Source organism: Pelobates fuscus, chromosome 2 (genome assembly GCF_036172605.1).
Source record: "Pelobates fuscus isolate aPelFus1 chromosome 2, aPelFus1.pri, whole genome shotgun sequence".
NCBI lineage: Eukaryota > Metazoa > Chordata > Amphibia > Anura > Pelobatidae > Pelobates > Pelobates fuscus.
In genome coordinates this window covers 112,872,591-112,892,041 of record NC_086318.1, presented here as the reverse complement: position 1 = coordinate 112,892,041, position 19,451 = coordinate 112,872,591, and the positions used below count along the sequence as shown (strand labels likewise).

The 19,451-nt window shown below is 40.9% G+C and overlaps 1 protein-coding gene across 1 annotated transcript in view; it reads left to right on the top strand.

Moving 5' to 3' along the window:
- The window catches only part of LOC134585589 (uncharacterized), a 213,413-nt gene that overhangs the window by 40,869 nt on the left and 153,093 nt on the right, over nucleotides 1-19,451 (top strand). Inside the window, exon 2 of the mRNA XM_063441027.1 lies at nucleotides 19,378-19,447. Coding sequence (XP_063297097.1) covers nucleotides 19,378-19,447 — 70 coding nt within the window. The remainder of the gene's footprint in view (nucleotides 1-19,377; nucleotides 19,448-19,451) is intronic.

The window sequence follows — 19,451 nt, the reverse complement described above, 5'->3', positions numbered from 1 at the left end:
TGACAATAGAATATCAATGCCTATTCTGTATGCAAAAGAATGAAAGGAGAACAACTTAAAATTCTAATACAAATAACAATAAGATATAAAAATAAGGAACAGATTTGTCAAGTATAAAAGAGACTGGATTAAATTTGGCATGGTAATTGCTATATAATCCAAACATCACAGAGATTATACATTTAAAGATGAAACATTGTTCTTCTTTTGCGTGTGAATACAGCAACATTTGTTAAAGAATAAGTACATAATTTAATTCTAATCCTATTTGCATGTAATAACTTTGTAAAATACACAGTTTGATTTTGAAGCCTGCAGCTACATTAAAGAAATAATTTATTTTTTAGAATTCTAGTAAAAAATATCAAAACATAAAATTATACTTTTTTTTATAAATGATAGTGGGAACCGATGTGACCAGATGGACAGTCGAATCGTCACATGTAAAGTCTGTCTTTTATTTTCCAACTCTGTTTATCATTTAAACCTCTTTTGATGTTGCTTTTGGCCTTCACCACAAAATCAGCACATCCTTCTTTTATCCCGAGAAAATCGAGTCGGAAGCCTGATGTGTGGAGTGTGTGGATTCCAAATGAGAATCCCTGAAATGACATTTTAGTAGCAATAAAACATCTGAATTACATTAGAGGCTGTCATTTCAATAATAACCCCGAAATATTGCCATTTTCTTTTTTTTTGTGATATTTAATTCAGGAAATGTTTTATTATCTAAAAACAAAATAACAGACCAGTATTTAATACTACTTAGGAATCATGAATAAACTTCATATAGTATTAAAATGTTGGGGTCAGTACTATGTACCATTGGACGTCTTTAATGAACAGTAATAGTTGGTGAGAGTTCATGAAAGCTTGCAAAATGACTGGAAAAATATCAAGTTTTCTGGTTCTAGTAATCAAATAATATTCAGGTTAAGGGGTCCAGCCCTGATACCAGAGTGACTGGTGGAGTAAGAAAACAATTTATTTGTGTAGACTTTATTTATAGATTGCTATTTAAACTTTTTATCAATCATTTTTCCATTTTTGTTCATCTGTAATATTAGCTTGGCTGGAAAATTGGTTACTAATGCTCCACGGGCATGCTGGCACCCTTGGGAGTGTTGGGAAAAGTGATGGGTAGGCAGCAAAGGGAGATTTACACTAAAAGTGACTACATTTTGTTACATCACTCCAGTAAATGCTATTGAAGAGCATAATGGAGTAATTAATGTTACGGACATAAGTAAAAACTATACTGATCTTTGTGGCACGTTAGCATCCAGGGCAACTTAGTCGTCGTATAATGCCCACTACTGTATGAGAGCATGAGTAGCTTCATTAGTGCCATACCCACTGCACTGATGCTGCAAGGGTTAATTTAATTCACATTCTATACTTAATAAGTCATGTTAATTAACAACAAAAATCTAGCAGGCATTTAAGACTTTTTAAAAAAGATATATAACACAATTTCTGACACTTGCACTCTGTTTTGGTAAATTAGCAAATTACAGAGAGTATGCTTGAGGTAAAAGGATAACTTACATATGGACCCCTTGCTCACTGTGCCTAGAGGGGGAGAAGCCACACCTCATTGACAAGGCTCACAAAGGCCAAAATGATTTCATGGGGTTGCTGTATCTCTCGTGCAGAGGGAGTTGGCCAGTATTTTGGATCTGGACCACTCTTTGAGTTGTACCTGCAATCTGATATGCAAATAAGCAGAATTTCTTAGGTGGAAATTAAACTAATGCTGCTCCAACATCAGTTGAGAGTTAAAAATAGATTTTTTTTAATGTAATAATATTTTATTAGATTTTTAACATAAATACATATACTCATTCATACGAAAAACATATTCATACTACACCATTGTCTCGATTATATTTTTTCTCTAGATTCCCACGTACTTTATATCCCTTTGTAAAAGGGTGAGTTTATTTAATTTACTAGCGCTCCACTGGGTCTTGTTTGTTGTGACCTTCCTACTTTCATTACCCCACTATTCTATACGAAAAACATTATCATTTTTACAGAGTCAATGAGTCAATGCACAAAAATTTCACAAAAAGCTCTCTAAAATACAGTGCAAAATCAATTATTTTATTATTATGTTTTCCCATTCTTTTCTTTAAAAAAAAAAACATATCATGCAACCAACAGATACAAAAGATAAATACATTTGTTTATCACTATTGACATTACAAGTGGATATCTGGGTATCAGGCTCCATTTTCTATCATCATTCGCCAAATTAAAAAATTACAGAAATACCCCCCAATTTATTTTTTTTTACGTTAAGTTGCACTGCCTATTAGACTAGGTTGCTCCGACTATATCTGCCTTTACCAAAGAGTGCCAAACTCTCTATATCGATTTTCTCTATAAGAACACCCATACACACCATTCACTGTTCCGAGCATTGAGGGGGAGAGGGCTGGGGGGGAACAATAAAGCGCAATGACCAGGGTTCAAGAGCCACTTGTCCCAAACCATCTTTTTATATTCCGAAGCCTTATATATGCCTATCCATCTATCATTCTTCTTTTCCCGTTGCCCCAATGCCCACGTCAAATGTTATTCAAAGAATCATATGTTATTCCAAGAGTCATGAGGAAAGGAACTGGGGAAAATACAGTCTCTATGACACGTATTCATTCGAGTTCGAAAGATACTTATCCCATAGTTCCCATCTATATTTCGGGACCTTATATACCCCTGTCAAACCATCATTCCATTCTAATGCTCTATTTCTCTGCATAATACTTTCAATGTCCGCACTCGTCAGCATCTTTTCTCCCTTCCAATTTAATGCTATCAACCATTTAGCTATCATTAAAGATTGGAGTATCAATCTTTTAACTTCTTTTGTAGTATTTTTGGGGAGAAAATGTAACAATACTAATTCTGGACTCTTACAAATTTTTTCCCCTACTACTCGAGATATCCAAGCCCCAACCTCCTTCCAATAGTTTTGGACAAGGGGACAAGACCACCACATATGTAGAGCTGAGCCTATTTGATCACAGCCTCTCCAGCAGAATCAATATATATTCTCTTTTTTGATTTTCCATAGCTTGATCGGGGTAATATACCATCTATTCCATATTTTGAAATGTTGCATACTTAATAAATTATCTGTTAATGACGCCGCTTCCAGCCAGGTTTCCAATGGCCAAGATTGGCCATTAAAAATCTAAATATTATAAGTCCATAATGTACAAAGAACCCCATAGCAGTAAAGGTCACATACTGTAGTGAAGCAAGCAGCTGCCCCACTATTAAATCTGCTAAATTTTGCAAAGCACTCTGAAAAAGAGACTTTATAAAAATAAAATAAAGAGTCAAACCTCTCTTACTACTTTCAGGATCTTTGCAAATTTTGAAAAGACCTCCGAATGTGACATCCCTGATTTGTGTATGGCAGCCCAGGGGGTGAATAAAGATGTACTTATATAAAGCGTTAAAGTGTCCCTTGCCGAGGCTGCTATCTTAATTGTGTTATTAAAATGCATAGATTTGATATTTAGCTCTGATGAACCTACTTGGATATTGGCTATGCCTGATAATATATTAAGAACTAGCAAAATGTGCATCAACTTTGTAGAAGAAAAAACTTTAAGATGGGATATACCCATAACCAACAGAATTTAGAAACTGTATGATCTTCTAACAGTAGTATATTTAATTGAGTTTAAAGTTCCACATACCTGTCATATCCCATATTGGAGAAGACATCAAAGCGTAAATCACTGGCTCTAGATACTCTTTGATGATGCTTAGCTGAATGACATATGTTACTCTCCTAGTGACACTGGCTAGACGGATATGAAGGAAGCAAAAGGGACACGTCTACTGCACTGATTACACATTCCTCCTACTCACTTACATTGAGGTAAAAAAATAGGGAAGAATCAACTTAGATAACCTTCATAACCATTCTGGTATTAACTACTTAAATGCCATGGGATCCCACAATATATTGCACACTTGAACATAATTTGTAAAATGTGTAAAAGTATCCCTAAGTCAGAAACAGGACAATTGTTTTTTTTAGGCTAAAAGAGACAATCTGTGAGCTTGTGAAAAAAAAAATTGCAAATCAGTTATTTTTCATTTCACTGCAGTTGAATGTTTAGTGAATAAACCTCTGAGTGTCTTGGCTTAATTAGTTACTCCAATCACCATAACCTCTACAGCTCGCTGTAGTAGTTGTAATGCCAGGAGTACCATGGCCCCAGTTACAGGTAATTAGGCAAACTATTTTGCAAACTATTTGATTTGCCCTCTTGCCTGGGTCACCGCTGGGCGCCGAGTGTCCTCCTGTGGCTCGGGATGACTTCTGGTTTCTGCAAAGCTGCAGAAGCTGTATGTCGATCCCACCGGCCATGAATTGGCTGAGAGCGTTGGCTGACTGTTCGCAGCCAATGAGTGCGTTGGCTGACTGTCTCAGCCAATGAATTCCACTCTGTGCATAAAAATATGCACAGGATTGACATTAGCAGGCAATGAACTCTACTGCCCCTTGGACATTGCTAGGTGGAGTTACACTTCTTGCAGCAGAGGGGTTAAACTTTATATGTGCAGCATTTCAAAGTGGGAAAAAGGCACATAAAGACCAGGCACGTCAAATCACTGTCAAATCACTGAAGTGGTCATGATTCTTGGAATAACCTTTTAAGTAATTTAGGCCTAAGAGTTACAATTCAATTGTGATCTCGCCTGAACTGATTTTTTTTTTTTTTTAGTAAATAAAGTATTTGAAATAAAAATAAATAAAAAATAAAATACCAATTTTAATCCATAGTATCCACACAGTAAAAACCTTCCATCTTAACTAGTTTGTTTTAAAACATACAACTCCCTTGTGAGGGTTTTTTTTTTTACAAGCGCTTGTTTAATGATTAAATGTCAATGTAGCAGCAATAATGTATTTATACCAGAATGGCACCCACAAGGAATTTTAAATATCCATAATATGTGTTTCAGATTGATACCATTTTATATTATTTTAGTATCAAGTTTGGAATAAAAAAAAATCAACAACAAATAAGTCTGAGATTTCTGTCTCTGGTTGGAGTGAGGTTTGTTCTCTCTGAAATGTAATGTTGATCGATATTGATTATGAGAACAGTTGCTGTTTAATTAATATCTGTGGTCTTGCTGCCTTAAGAAATATATATGATGATTATATAGAGAGTAGGCTCATTGGAGAGGAGAGTTATTGCTTTTCCTATGTACGGTATTGAGGATAGGAACGTAGACACTCAAACTCACAAACCAAAGTTTTCAGATAAAAATGGGACTAAACCACTGGACTGGAAACCAGTTAAATGCAATCCCTTTTCATTGCCGTCTAAAAAAAAATAAAACAATAATGAAAACTGGAATATTAGAATATAATGAAGTAGGAAACCAAATATTGCACTAAAGCTTTTTGAAACGAATCTGCTCTGCGACACCATAAACATATGTACATTAAATGCATAAAATGCGAAATCACAAAGGGGTTTAAGCAAAGAGGCTGCCACGCTTTGATGTTAAATGCCACAGTGGACTAGATATTCAAACAATGCTGTGTCTCATGAACACATATTGTACCTCGATATTTAACATTTGCTTCCAATTTTACCAGATACACTGTGTGCTTTTATATGGCCATTGTTATAAAAATGGTTCCATAGCAGTTGCAATTTATCTTTTGTACTGTATAACTGGCAGAGGCAACAAAGAAACCCAGGAGCCAGACAAAACATCTGTATAGAACAGGGGTGTCCAGCCTTGGCCCCCCCTATCGGCAGGGAGTTATGAGAATTGTAGTCTGCCATTAAGATAGCATCAATGCAGTTTAGAGGGATAAATATGCATTATAAGGTCAGTTGCCTTGAAAAATACATTTTAGCTGTTAGTTTTATTAATTACAATTTTACATATCAAGCTCCCTTACTTTGGCACAAAGGACACAATATTGCAGCATATTTTCAAACTCATTTGCTTTTCGCAGCTAGTCTTGTGGCCAAATATCTGCGCCCTGGGATAAACATGTGTATATAGACTGCAACAGTATGAGACACCGCAGCAGGTGGTCTTTTGCAGCCTAATGAACACGGCAATCTGTTATTACCACAACTACGCTTTTCACCAGACAATTAGGCAACTAAGCATGTAATTATTCAGCCCAACGAAAAGAAGCTCTTCTCTGATTTCATCTCTTCATTGCTGTTTACTCACCCACACTCCCCTCATTAATGAGGGATTTTTCCAGTCCATGCTAATTGGTTTCAATAACATTCATTTCAGTTGAAAGGGAATGATTCTGTTAATTGAGAATCGAAAGCATCTTTTCATTTCAAGTGCGTCCTGCTATGGAAATCCGAATACTCTCAACAGATTCGAGCTAATGAAATTAAGTTACACTGTCACTGCTAGTGTGAGAGAAATAAAGTAATTTATTGTCATTGAAGCATGCGGTGTAGGTCCTGAACAATTAATACAGCTTGTGTAGGAAAGCAATTTGAAAAAGTGATGTTAAATAAATAAGGTTACTGGTCTTAGCTCCTCTTCTTTAATGCTGAATTTACTTAAACAAGTACGCTTGACATGTTAAAGGGTTGCCGTTGATTTAAATATGTGGCTTTCAAAATCATGTACAATTATATAATACTGAGCACTTTTTAAATAAAATGTTGTCTCCAATTAAATTTAGAAAACATGTTTATACATCCATGTTTTGCAAACAGTTATGATAATCGGATGTATACAGATGTATAAATATAATATATAACGGGATGTTGTGTTACCTATTGCTACTATATTGTAAACCGGCTTGTTATCTCCCTGCGTCCATAATAACGCAAAAATGCCGTTGCATGCCAGTTCTGATGCTTGAAGATGCACTGCTGCATTTTTATTTTGATATCGTCTTGCAGGTCATACATACATGCACAATAGTGCTGTCTTTGTTATTATGTTTTTGACCAGCTTAGCTTCTTGTTTATTCTGTACTCTGGTACCATTGACACTTTGAATACAATCAGACTCGTTTTTCCTTTGACCTTGGCTTGTCTTGTGACCACACTAACCTTTTAGAAGGTCCATTTTTTGGACTTAGCTGTACCATTGGTTGCTGGGAGAAATAGTGTAACTGACAAATACTCACACCTGTTTCTTTACTTCCAAGGAGAGATGAGAAAAACTAACCAGAAATATGGCCAGCTTTTGCAATTTTAAAATCCTATACAGGATTTTAAAATCTTGATTGTAATATGGTTATATCAAAGAAGCAGCAGTCAGGCCTTTGCATAATTTGAAGTCAATCAATTGGTAACATTTGTGCAAAGGGAAAAAGAAAGTGTCCCAAGCTTTAGTGAGTATTTGCATGCATTCCTATTAGATCCTTGAATGACTACATTAAAGAGCAGGGATTGGCTGCAAGGTGCTCAACCACTGAATAGTTAAGAGACGTAAAGGAGGTGGATCTGTTTTAATGCATTCTCGACACAAAGATATAGGGGACTTTAAAAGAAGAAAAACTACCACAACAAGAGGGCACCATCTTAAATTAGAGGAGCAAAGGTTTAAAAATAATATCAGGAAGTATTACTTTACTGAGAGTGTAGTGGATGCATGGAATAGCCTTCCAGCTGAAGTGGTAGAGGTTAACACAGTAAAGGAGTTTAGGCATGCGTGGGATAGGCATAAGGCTATCCTAACTATAAGATAAGGCCAGGGACTAATGAAAGTATTTAGAACATTGGGCAGACTAGATGGGCTGAATGGTTCTTATCTGCCGTCACGTTCTATGTTTCTATAAATGTAAAATATGTTGTCAAAGGAATATCATCCATAAGGAGAGATTACATAACCTGAATTACCTACCATGAGCACAGAATTACTCTTTTAAACGTGTAAAAAATTGAGGGACACAATAATATTATACTTGGATTGTTCCTTTAAGTCACAGCTTGGCTATTTTAGCTTACAATTTGCAAGCAGAGGCGGCTCTCTAATTAGGCGATTTAGGCGGCCGCCTAAGGCCTCGCGCTTGCTGGGGCCTCGCGGCCGCCTAAATCGCCTCAGGGCAGACTGAACTGTCGTGTCCTCGGTCCATGACCGAGGATCCGACAGTGAGAGGGGGCCCGGCGGCTTGCCCAGTATGCCGCCGGGTGGCCCCTCCACATGGTCTGCCCACAGGGAGAGCCAGCCTCTGATCTGCAGCTCCGCCGAGTGCAGAGCTGCAGATCACATAATGTGGTTCCCGCGGGCTTACAGAGCGTTGCCGCGGGTTACCACGGCAACGCTCTGACAGGCTCTCGCGAGAACAAGGTCTGCAGCTCTCGCGGAGCTGCAGACAGAACAGTCATCCCACCGGACCACCAGGGACTGCTGCCAATGGACCACCAGGGAATTTCAACCACTGGACCACCAGGTAATTATATAATAAAAAAAGGTATTTTAGTGTGTGGAGGCTTGTCACAGCCTCCACACACACTGTGCCTAAAAATGCCCACCCACCCTCACTGCCCCAAAACTACCCACCCTCACTGCCCCAAAACTACCCACCCACCCTCACTGCCCACCCTCACTGCCCCAAAACTACCCACCCACCCTCACTGCCCCAAAACTACCCACCCACCCTCACTGCCCCAAAACTACCCACCCTCACTGCCCCAAAACTGCCCACCCTCACTGCCCCAAAACTACCCACCCTCACTGCCCCAAAACTACCCACCCTCACTGCCCCAAAACTGCCCACCCTCACTGCCCCAAAACTACCCACCCTCACTGCCCCAAAACTGCCCACCCTCACTGCCCCAAAACTACCCACCCTCACTGCCCCAAAACTGCCCACCCACCCTCACTGCCCCAACAATGCCCACCCACCCTCACTGCCCCAACAATGCCCACCCACCCTCACTGCCCCCAAAACTGCCCACCCTCCCTCACTGCCCCCACAACTGCCCACCCCCCCTCACTGCCCCCAAAACTGCCCACCCCCCTCACTGCCCCCACAACTGCCCACCCTCCCTCACTGCCCCCAAAACTGCCCACCCCCCCTCACTGCCCCCAAAACTGCCCACCCTCCCTCACTGCCCCAAAACTACCCACCCTCACTGCCCCAAAACTGCCCACCCTCACTGCCCCAAAACTACCCACCCTCACTGCCCCAAAACTGCCCACCCTCACTGCCCCAAAACTACCCACCCTCACTGCCCCAAAACTGCCCACCCTCACTGCCCCAAAACTACCCACCCTCACTGCCCCAAAACTGCCCACCCACCCTCACTGCCCCAACAATGCCCACCCACCCTCACTGCCCCAACAATGCCCACCCACCCTCACTGCCCCCAAAACTGCCCACCCTCCCTCACTGCCCCCACAACTGCCCACCCCCCCTCACTGCCCCCAAAACTGCCCACCCCCCCTCACTGCCCCCACAACTGCCCACCCACCCTCACTGCCCCAAAACTGCCCACCCTCACTGCCCCAAAACTACCCACCCTCACTGCCCCAAAACTGCCCACCCACCCTCACTGCCCCAACAATGCCCACCCACCCTCACTGCCCCAACAATGCCCACCCACCCTCACTGCCCCCAAAACTGCCCACCCTCCCTCACTGCCCCCACAACTGCCCACCCCCCCTCACTGCCCCCAAAACTGCCCACCCCCCCTCACTGCCCCCACAACTGCCCACCCTCCCTCACTGCCCCCAAAACTGCCCACCCCCCCTCACTGCCCCCAAAACTGCCCACCCTCCCTCACTGCCCCAAAACTACCCACCCTCACTGCCCCAAAACTGCCCACCCTCACTGCCCCAAAACTACCCACCCTCACTGCCCCAAAACTGCCCACCCTCACTGCCCCAAAACTACCCACCCTCACTGCCCCAAAACTGCCCACCCTCACTGCCCCAAAACTACCCACCCTCACTGCCCCAAAACTGCCCACCCACCCTCACTGCCCCAACAATGCCCACCCACCCTCACTGCCCCAACAATGCCCACCCACCCTCACTGCCCCCAAAACTGCCCACCCTCCCTCACTGCCCCCACAACTGCCCACCCCCCCTCACTGCCCCCAAAACTGCCCACCCCCCTCACTGCCCCCACAACTGCCCACCCTCCCTCACTGCCCCCAAAACTGCCCACCCCCCCTCACTGCCCCCAAAACTGCCCACCCTCCCTCACTGCCCCAAAACTGCCCACCCACCCTCACTGCCCCAACACTGCCCACCCTCCCTCACTGCCCCCACAACTGCCCACCCTCCCTCACTGCCCCCAAAACTGCCCACCCCCCCTCACTGCCCCCAAAACTGCCCACCCTCCCTCACTGCCCCAAAACTGCCCACCCACCCTCACTGCCCCAACACTGCCCACCCACCCTCACTGCCCCAACACTGCCCGCCCACCCTCTCTTCCCCAACACTGCCCGCCCACCCTCTCTTCAACAACACTGCCCGCCCACCCTCTCTTCCCCAACACTGCCCGCCCACCCTCACTGCCCACCCACATACACTGCCCTGCCCCCACATAACCTGCCTCAAACATGCCCTGCCTCAAACATGCCCTGCCCCAACATACCCTGCCCCCCACACTGCCCTGCCCACCACATTCACTGCCCCCACACTAACCACCACAGACACTGTCTCCCCACTGACCACTACATACACTGCCCCCCACACTAACCATCACACTGACCACCACAGACACTGTCCCCCACATTGACCACCACAGACACTGTCCCCCACATTGACCGCCACATACCCTGACCCACACAATGACCACCACATACCCTGACCCCCACATAACCTGCCCCCACACTGACCACCACATAACCTTCCCACACATACCCTGCCACCCACAGTGACCACCACATACCCTGCCCCCCACGCTGTCCGCCACACACTCTGCCCCCACACAATTTCTCACACAAAATGCCACCCACATGGTCACACACCCTGCCCCCCTACACTGTCATACACACTGCCCCCTCATGCTGTCACACACCCTGCCCTCACTACACTGTGTCCCATACACCTTGCCATTCCAATCTGTAACACACCCTGTCCCCCCACACTGTCACACACTGCCCCCACACTGTCATCTTCCTCCTCACTGTCACCCACTCACACCCTGCCCCCAAAAGTGTCACATTCCTCCACACTGCTCTCTCAGCCTGTTACCCTTTCACACACTTGCAACCCATATTGTCAGCCCCCAACACTATGTCATCAATACATACAGTCCCACACACTGCCCCTGCACATACTGTCACCCTTTCCAACACTGCCTCCCACACTCTCACCTACCCACCGTCACAATTCCACACACACATACAGCCACCCCACCCACTTCACCCCCCACATGCTGTCATGCCCCCTTCACCTCGCTCACATTAACCTCTCCTAATCTTGTTGCTCTCACCCCCTCCATCCATACCACAATTACTGGCCCTCGCTCTTCTACACTCACCCTATCACACTCATCTTCTCTCATACTGTCACACTCACCCCCAACCCTGTCACACTCATCCTTTTTCACATTAACCCTTTCACGTGGGCCCAACCATGCCACACTCACCCTGTCACGTAATCATGTCCGGCTCACTTTCCCTTTGCCTTGTCACACTCCCTACTCCAGCCGTTCAACACATAACCCATAACCCTGTCAAACTCACCCCCTCTTTACCCTATCACATTAACTTATCCTATCCTGTCACTCATCCTGCCTAGACATGCCACACTCACCCTGTCACATAACCCTCCCTCATCCTGTCACTCTCACCTCCCCTCGCCCTGACACTTTCTCCTTTAACCGTGCCACACTCACCCCAACAGTGAATACAGAGACTAGCACTCTGTATCCAGCACTGCAAACCTGTCATACATTATAACTACAGCTCATTATACACAAGATGCAACCCCTATATGTTTTTTATTATAAGTGTTAGTTGGGGGCCTCTTGTTTGAGTTTCGCCTAAGGCCTCATAAAGTCTAGAGCCGCCACTGTTTGCAAGGCAGCTTTTAATTTGCTGCAGCTCAGCGTTTAGCAAAAATTCTGTCTGTATTTCCAAAACCCAAGTGAACAGTAACTAATCAATGGAAGTCTCGATATGAGGATTTTATCACTAACTGGCTTTATAGAGGTATAGTGAAATATTTTGTCTTACCTGATGAATTTTACGTTACTACATTTTTTTTTCTATGTACATCTTTAAAGAGTATGTCAAAACCTACCATCACTGCTGATTATCTGATGCACTCATCATTATTTTCCATTTTTAATTGTCCTAATTCATCTTTCAACTCCATACCATACTTTCCCTATTTATGTTAGATTAATTCCCTGCTGTACTGGTGTTAGCTAAACCTGCCATTCCCTATTGCTATCTCGTATGCAATCTACATGTATATAAATACAGTACATGCATTTATTTATGAACCAATAGGAATTCATGTAATTTTAAATAAAAGCACAGTTTTTTTATCAATAAATTGAGACATTAACTGAATAGACTTGATACATCATTCTTTTCATTACAATATAAAAACTATTGGAAAGTAATCTATTTACATTCTCCTAGAGTTCTATGTTCAGATTTGTTTATTCTGGAATCATCACGTTCATTAACATTCTTTTCCAGTTCAAAAGAGAGCAGATTCTGGCTAAATCATGCAGGGAAATGGAAAAAAGAGAGGCAAAAGGGAAATTGGGGAGGAAAGAAAATGCCAGTATGATTTAAAGAGATCTGGGTGAGCAAGGAAGTCATGGGTTGATAGAGAGACAATTGAGATCACTAACTGGCACATTCAGGGGTGCTCAAAAGGTAGATCCCCAGATCTAAAACTACAACTCCCATGGTGCTTTGCGTGTCTTTGCATGACTTTATATTGACTAGACATCATGATTGTAGTTTGAAAACGTGGGGATCTACATTTCTAGGCACCCCTGGCCTAAATTAATAATTCACTTTACATTTCCAGCAGACATACATACATCCCAAATAAGTAAAGCATAACATGATGTACTGCTAAGGCAAACATTTATCATTATTGTTTATTTTTATACAGTACAGTAGATTCCATAACCACTATATAATATAACATGTTACAGACAATGATGTTTAAAATACATTACAGTTATCTTTAACATCCACATAGCTACATCAGTACAGAACGATAAAGGGTGGTGGCGCTATTGCAAGCCTACAATGTAATATGGAGTGATTTTAAAGGACCACTTTAGGCACCCAGACCACTTCAGCTTAATGAAGTGGTCTGGGTGCCAGGTCCAGCTAGGATTAACCCTTTCTGCTGTAAACATAGCAGTTTCAGAGAAACTGCTATGTTTACAGTAGGGTTAATCCAGCCTCTAGTGGCTGTCTCATTGACAGTCGCTAGAGGCGCTTCCGCGCTTCTCACTGTGATTTTCACAGTGAGAAGACGCCAGCGTCCATAGGAAAGCATTGAGAATGCTTTCCTATGGACTGGCTGAATGCGCGCGGGGCTCCTGCTGCGCATGCGCATTCAGCAGAGGAGGAGGAGAGGAGGAGGAGAGTCCCCCGCCGCTGGAGAAAGAGGTAAGTTTAACCCCTTCCACTCCCTAGAGCCCGGCGGGAGGGGGCCCTGAGGGTGGGGGCACCCTCAGGGCACTATAGTGCCAGGAAAATGAGTATGTTTTCCTGGCACTATAGTGGTCCTTTAAGAGATAGGAAGTTAAGAGGTTTAATTGGAGAAGACAGTGATGGCTAATGTAGGGTTGGATGAAGGACTTGTTAATATAGGCAGCTTACTTCAGGTTAGAAATGGGGGAGAAGTGTTAGGTAGGCTTCTAGGAATTGGTTAGATCTAATGACTATGTTACCTTTGGGGAGACTTACAGAGCAGGTAGGTAAGTAGATGATATATAACAAGTGAAACTCCCTGCAGATATTTAAAGTTATTGAAAGGAAACCATGCTTGGAAGTTGCTTAGCACTGCAATACAAACAAAATGTACACTGTGTATTCTTGGGGCTGGAAAGGAAGGGGTTAAGTTTATTTTGATGCTTCAATAGGTGCAATATTTGTCAAATGTCATGTGCATGTATCCAAACCTCCTAATAATTTTGACATGGCCTCTTTTTATGCATGCATTGCATATACTTCATGGCTCTTGATGAATTAGTTTAACCCCTTAAGGACACATGACATGTGTGACATGTCATGATTCCCTTTTATTCCAGATGTTTGGTCCTTAAGGGGTTAAAACAGTGTTTTTCATGCAAAATGGATGTAAATAATGCCTTTTTCTATTCCTCTGTTGTGATGTGCATTTTCTTCAATCAACTCCTAATTTTAGAGACATCTACTTGACTCTCTTAAACTATTAGCATGCTTCAAGATTTAAAAAAATATATATTTATATAGAGAGCTTTGCCAAACCTATAAGAAGCTATTATTATTTAGAATAAAATAGTTTTTATTGGTTGCTTTCTGTTAACATCAAGGAATTCACATCACTCCCAGCCAGTGGCGACTAGTAAATATTAAATATAGTGGGTCAGTGCCCCCTTCTGATTTGTTGGCCTCTCCCCACGTAATTCCATGAGATGTCATGCTCTGTTCATACCAGCTGCAATTCCAGCCATGATATATTCATATTAGACACATGTTTTTTCTAACACACACTTATCACTAGTCATTAAAATGTCAATAGATTATATATATTTTTTTTCAACAAAAAGTGTTTAGGGAATCCCTATGGGCCAGCCTCAACTGCTCCCATCAAGATATATTTATATCTGAGGGTGATTGGAGTTGCAATTGAACAGATGGTAGCTTAAAGGTTGGTTGACCAGCATCGTTCACCAGTTAAATTGACGTTTTCAATGGAAAATATATTAAAGTCAACTCAATAATATTTGACATATTAAAAATGCCAAAGCAGGAAAGGATCCAGCTCCAACTCTGAGCTCAGCTGCATTTGGAAAAGTAATAAACCAAAATATAATTTTTTTTCTTTTAAACAGCCATATTGGTACTATGCTTAAATACATTATATCGTTTGACAAAATACAAATCTGAGTAGGGCTTTGGAAGGCATTTAATTTGTATACGTTTCATGCGGCTTTCATCTATTTAGGGAGCTCTTACAATGCCTAGATTAAAGCTGTACAAACTGGATGAAAAATAACCTCCGTGTACCAGTGAGAAGTCCTGGAAATCATTACGTATCAGTTCTAAACAGTTTTATGGCCCCTTGGCTTCTGTTACTTTTGATTAACTGGAAGTGGCCATTAGAGCAAAACTTTGGTTTCTTTAGTTCTGAGAGTATCTATGCTGTATGTTCAACAAATATACAATTGATCTACTTAATGAGCTAGGTTCGCATTTTGATAATTCCAGAATGTTCCATGTATCCAGCAATCTAAGCTTGCTCATAATAATGATTTACAGATAGCAATATCCCAATATTCCAATCATGAATTTTCAGTAGTGATAGACACACTTTTAATGAAAATATGCCAAATTCCACATTATACCTGAAGCTGTTATTTGTAAAGGAACTAAGGCTAAAAATAAATTATTTATATCTATAAACATATATCCAGAGAGAGAGTGGGGGTAGATATTGTAGCCGTATTAGTCTAGTGATACAGATGTAAGATAAGAGATTAAATTAGTATCTTGTAATATCTTTTTATTGGACTAACATAATTTTGGGATGACACGTTTTTGAGAGAACCTTCCTTTCACATATACTCACATGTACAAAAATGTTTCCCAAAACATTTTATTGGAGTTTAAGCAGAATAAAGAGATTAATTCTATTTGCCTAGGTTAGGTGTTTTTAAAAAATACTATTAACATTTGTGAGCTTTAAAGTTGCTGTTTAGTGGATAAGTGAGTGTGTTGGATCTTGTATGTTGTATGAATTGGCCCCAGCAGAATTCTTATAATGTTTGCATTTCTCAGGTGAATGCAGGCCTCTTGGTTTCAGTAGTAGCTCCTACGTTATAGAGAGATCCAGTCCCAGCCTTACCTAACTGCATAAAAGAACTTCACAGCCCAGGCTTTCTGTGACTGACCAATCACAGATCTTCCATTGCAGCTCAGTGAGAAATCTTTGCCGGATAGGTGCTCTGGGCAATTGCCTGTTTCTTGAGTTTAGCTCCACTGAGCTAACCAAACCAGGAAGTAATAGGACAGATCACTGCCTGATTGACAGCCGGGGAGGTGTAACAAAGTTAAGTGATTAATTAATTTATAAAAGTGCCAATATCTATTGAAATCTGCTCTTTTTGTAAAAATAGAGGACACGCTCTTTACACATAATGCATTTCAGCACGCTATGCTTTAACAGTCCAGACTTAGCTCACCAAGATCTAGAGCAGAGGTTCCCAAACCAGTCCTCATGGCCCACCAACAATCCAGAATTGATGTATTTCTCTTTTTTCTTCCAATGGAGATACTGACAAAACCTGGACTGTTGCTGGGTCGTAAAGACTGCTTTGGGAACCATTGCTCTAGATGATGGTACTAGCACAGATGGATATATAGTAAACTTATAATAATTTAAAATTTGGGATGATATTTATCTATTTTAGATACTGATTACGTTTATGTTTGTTATGATGCATTGCTTATTTTAAAAATAATTACAAAAAACTAACAGTGTTAGCTACTGTAATATCTACAGTAACTCAATGCATGGTTAATGGGGAATTTTGCAGATTAAATGTAGAATTGCACTTGCGGATAAAAAAACACTTTCAGAGTATCAAATCACATGAAATATGTTATATATGAAAAATTATCAACATATTGCAAATAACATCGCTCGTCAAACCTTTTCAAAAAAATCAAGAATTGGTTTCAATCCTGGGATATGTGCCAGGCAGCAGGATACCAGGACTGGCAGCCAAACAGAAAATCTGGGATGTACAAAGTGACATTGTTGGCATCTGGACTTGTAATTGTATTTGTACATCAATGTGGTTATACAAAACTCTTTTGTATTAGGTGTGTCACATATTTGAAACCCTATGGAGGCCCAATTAATATCTTCATCTTAATAAAAATATGTATATATTTCACCATGGTGATCTGAAAGTGAAGGTCAAGTTGTTTATATATGTCTCCCTATCCCGGAGTGTAGTGTTAGGCCTGGAGTAGTGTGTTAGGGGCAGATAAAATACTCTGCTTTCACACCTTAGGCTTTATGAGTAAATCTGTAGAGTAATTATAGTTTCATTACAATTAATTACATTGATAGGTAAACCTGTTAAGGAAAAGAGATATGGAGTAGAGATGTCTGCCCATAAGATATTTAATTACAGTGCCTTTTAAATTGGGGTGCTGGTGGCTAAACAGATATTTTCAACAGTATGTCTGATAAGTTTTGTACTTGCCCAAGTCATAGTGAGTTAACTTTATTCAATGGGCTAGGGTATGGTGGAGGACGACGACCGAGAGGGACTTAAAGAGGCAAAATAGCGATAATTAAATCCCGTTTTACAATTTTAGGCATACAAGCTATTTAAACCAATTGTAAATGTCCAAACATATTTAGCTGTTCCTCTGATTCTCCAAGAGTTCAATACCATAGAAGACAATTGATGACTAGTTACCAAAGTAAAAATATAAATACCCAATTAGTCAATAATACCCAAAGTAGCTATATAGTGATAGTTGGCATCTCATTGAAGTGGGATGGAAGCAGTGGCCCTCTAGTGGCTGTTTTTTTGCTGACAGCTACAAGATGTGCTTTCTTCAAGGTGACTGAGGGAAACTCAGTCATGTGACCAAATGCGGCTCATAGGAGAGCATTGCATTAAATGCTTTCTTATGAGAAGCATTTGGATGTGCTTACGCCGTTCGCCATATACGTGCTTCAGTCCCCAATGCTCCTCTTTGAAACGAACATCAGGAACCATAAAACCTACAGATGAAAACAAGCTAATGGCAGCACCCTATTATCTTAAAATGCAACATACCCAGAGCAATTAAATTAAATTAGAACTAAGCCAAGCACCATAACATTTGAAGATATAGTTAGTCTCTTAAATATTATTTTATATACAATTAACATTTGTATAAGCATTAATATCCCTTATTTTGGTTCTAAAATAAACAAGAAAATAGTTCTTGGAAATAGTACTAGGTAGTAAATCTTTTGTGAGCCAAAATATCAATATTGTGCATACTAAAACAAATGTAGGGGCTCATTACCTGCTACTATACATTGAGTTATCATACATATTCACAAGGAAGGTGAACTGCGAGAGCTGTGTTGTTATTCTATTTCTGTCCATTGTTGATGAAAAGCACTGTGTTAATTGATTTTTTTGTTATAAATGCACATATATAGCCAGTGAGTTTGTACCTTGTCCCTTGAGAATTTGTAGGTTAAAGAAGAAAAATGACATGCCATGATGCAGAATTTGATACATCCCTACACAATGGACAAAGAGCCTTATGTAACTTATACCTTGCTTATTCATTCACTAATCATCCTTTATAATGTTGATGGCACTCTGAAAACCATCATAACTAGACTGTGCTATCGAGACCACCGATCATTGTGTTACAGGCCATTATGGAGGCAAGGCATGGCTGGTCTATTCAGAAAATGGTTTGCAACTCCAGAACTTGTTCTTACGATTATAAGTGTATACAGCAAACAATATGCTTTGATGATTTGGCAACTCACTTAGGGTGAAACAAAATCTGTATCTGCTGAAATGGTAGAACTCTCTATATAGTGTATATAAATTTCTAAAGCATACCTGTGTTCTAATTTACAACTGATTGGACATGCACAGTATAATGATTTGTGTTTGTTGACAAACAGAATGTATACCAGTGTTTGTTATGAGACCTCATTGTTCCTGGACCAGCCACAACTCTATTACTGACCTTCAGGTTGACCTTTAGTTATCCTTATTTATGGACCTCCCCTACCTGCCTTTATCATTATTGACTGTCACTCAGATCTCCCATTATTTGTACTTAATGACAGATTTATACTTTTACATTTTATTGGCCTTTTCTTTTATTCTCTATGCATTTAGTATGTGCTTGTGAGCGTGGTCTCCATTTCATTGTCAATTAGTTTACTTTATAAATAACATGGTGACATGAATATTAAGTATCTTATATAGAATATAGTTAGTTTTAACTGGTAACAGGTCAAATATGTGAATGGGAACGAAAAATGAGAACAATATGCTTATTTGAATGCTTTTTTTTTACGTGAAACGAGCAGTGGTGATAATATTTCAGAAACACACATTCTTTTGTTTCTTTTTTGTGTGGATTATATGTGAATGGTGGCAGATTTTGTAAAAAGCTGAAACTATGCTGCATAAACCCACATTTCTTTTTTACGCAGGTGTTGTAAGGCCATGTTCTCCCACTGAGGAACATCAAGAGATGCTGCGAACATGTAGATATATAACTGAGTAA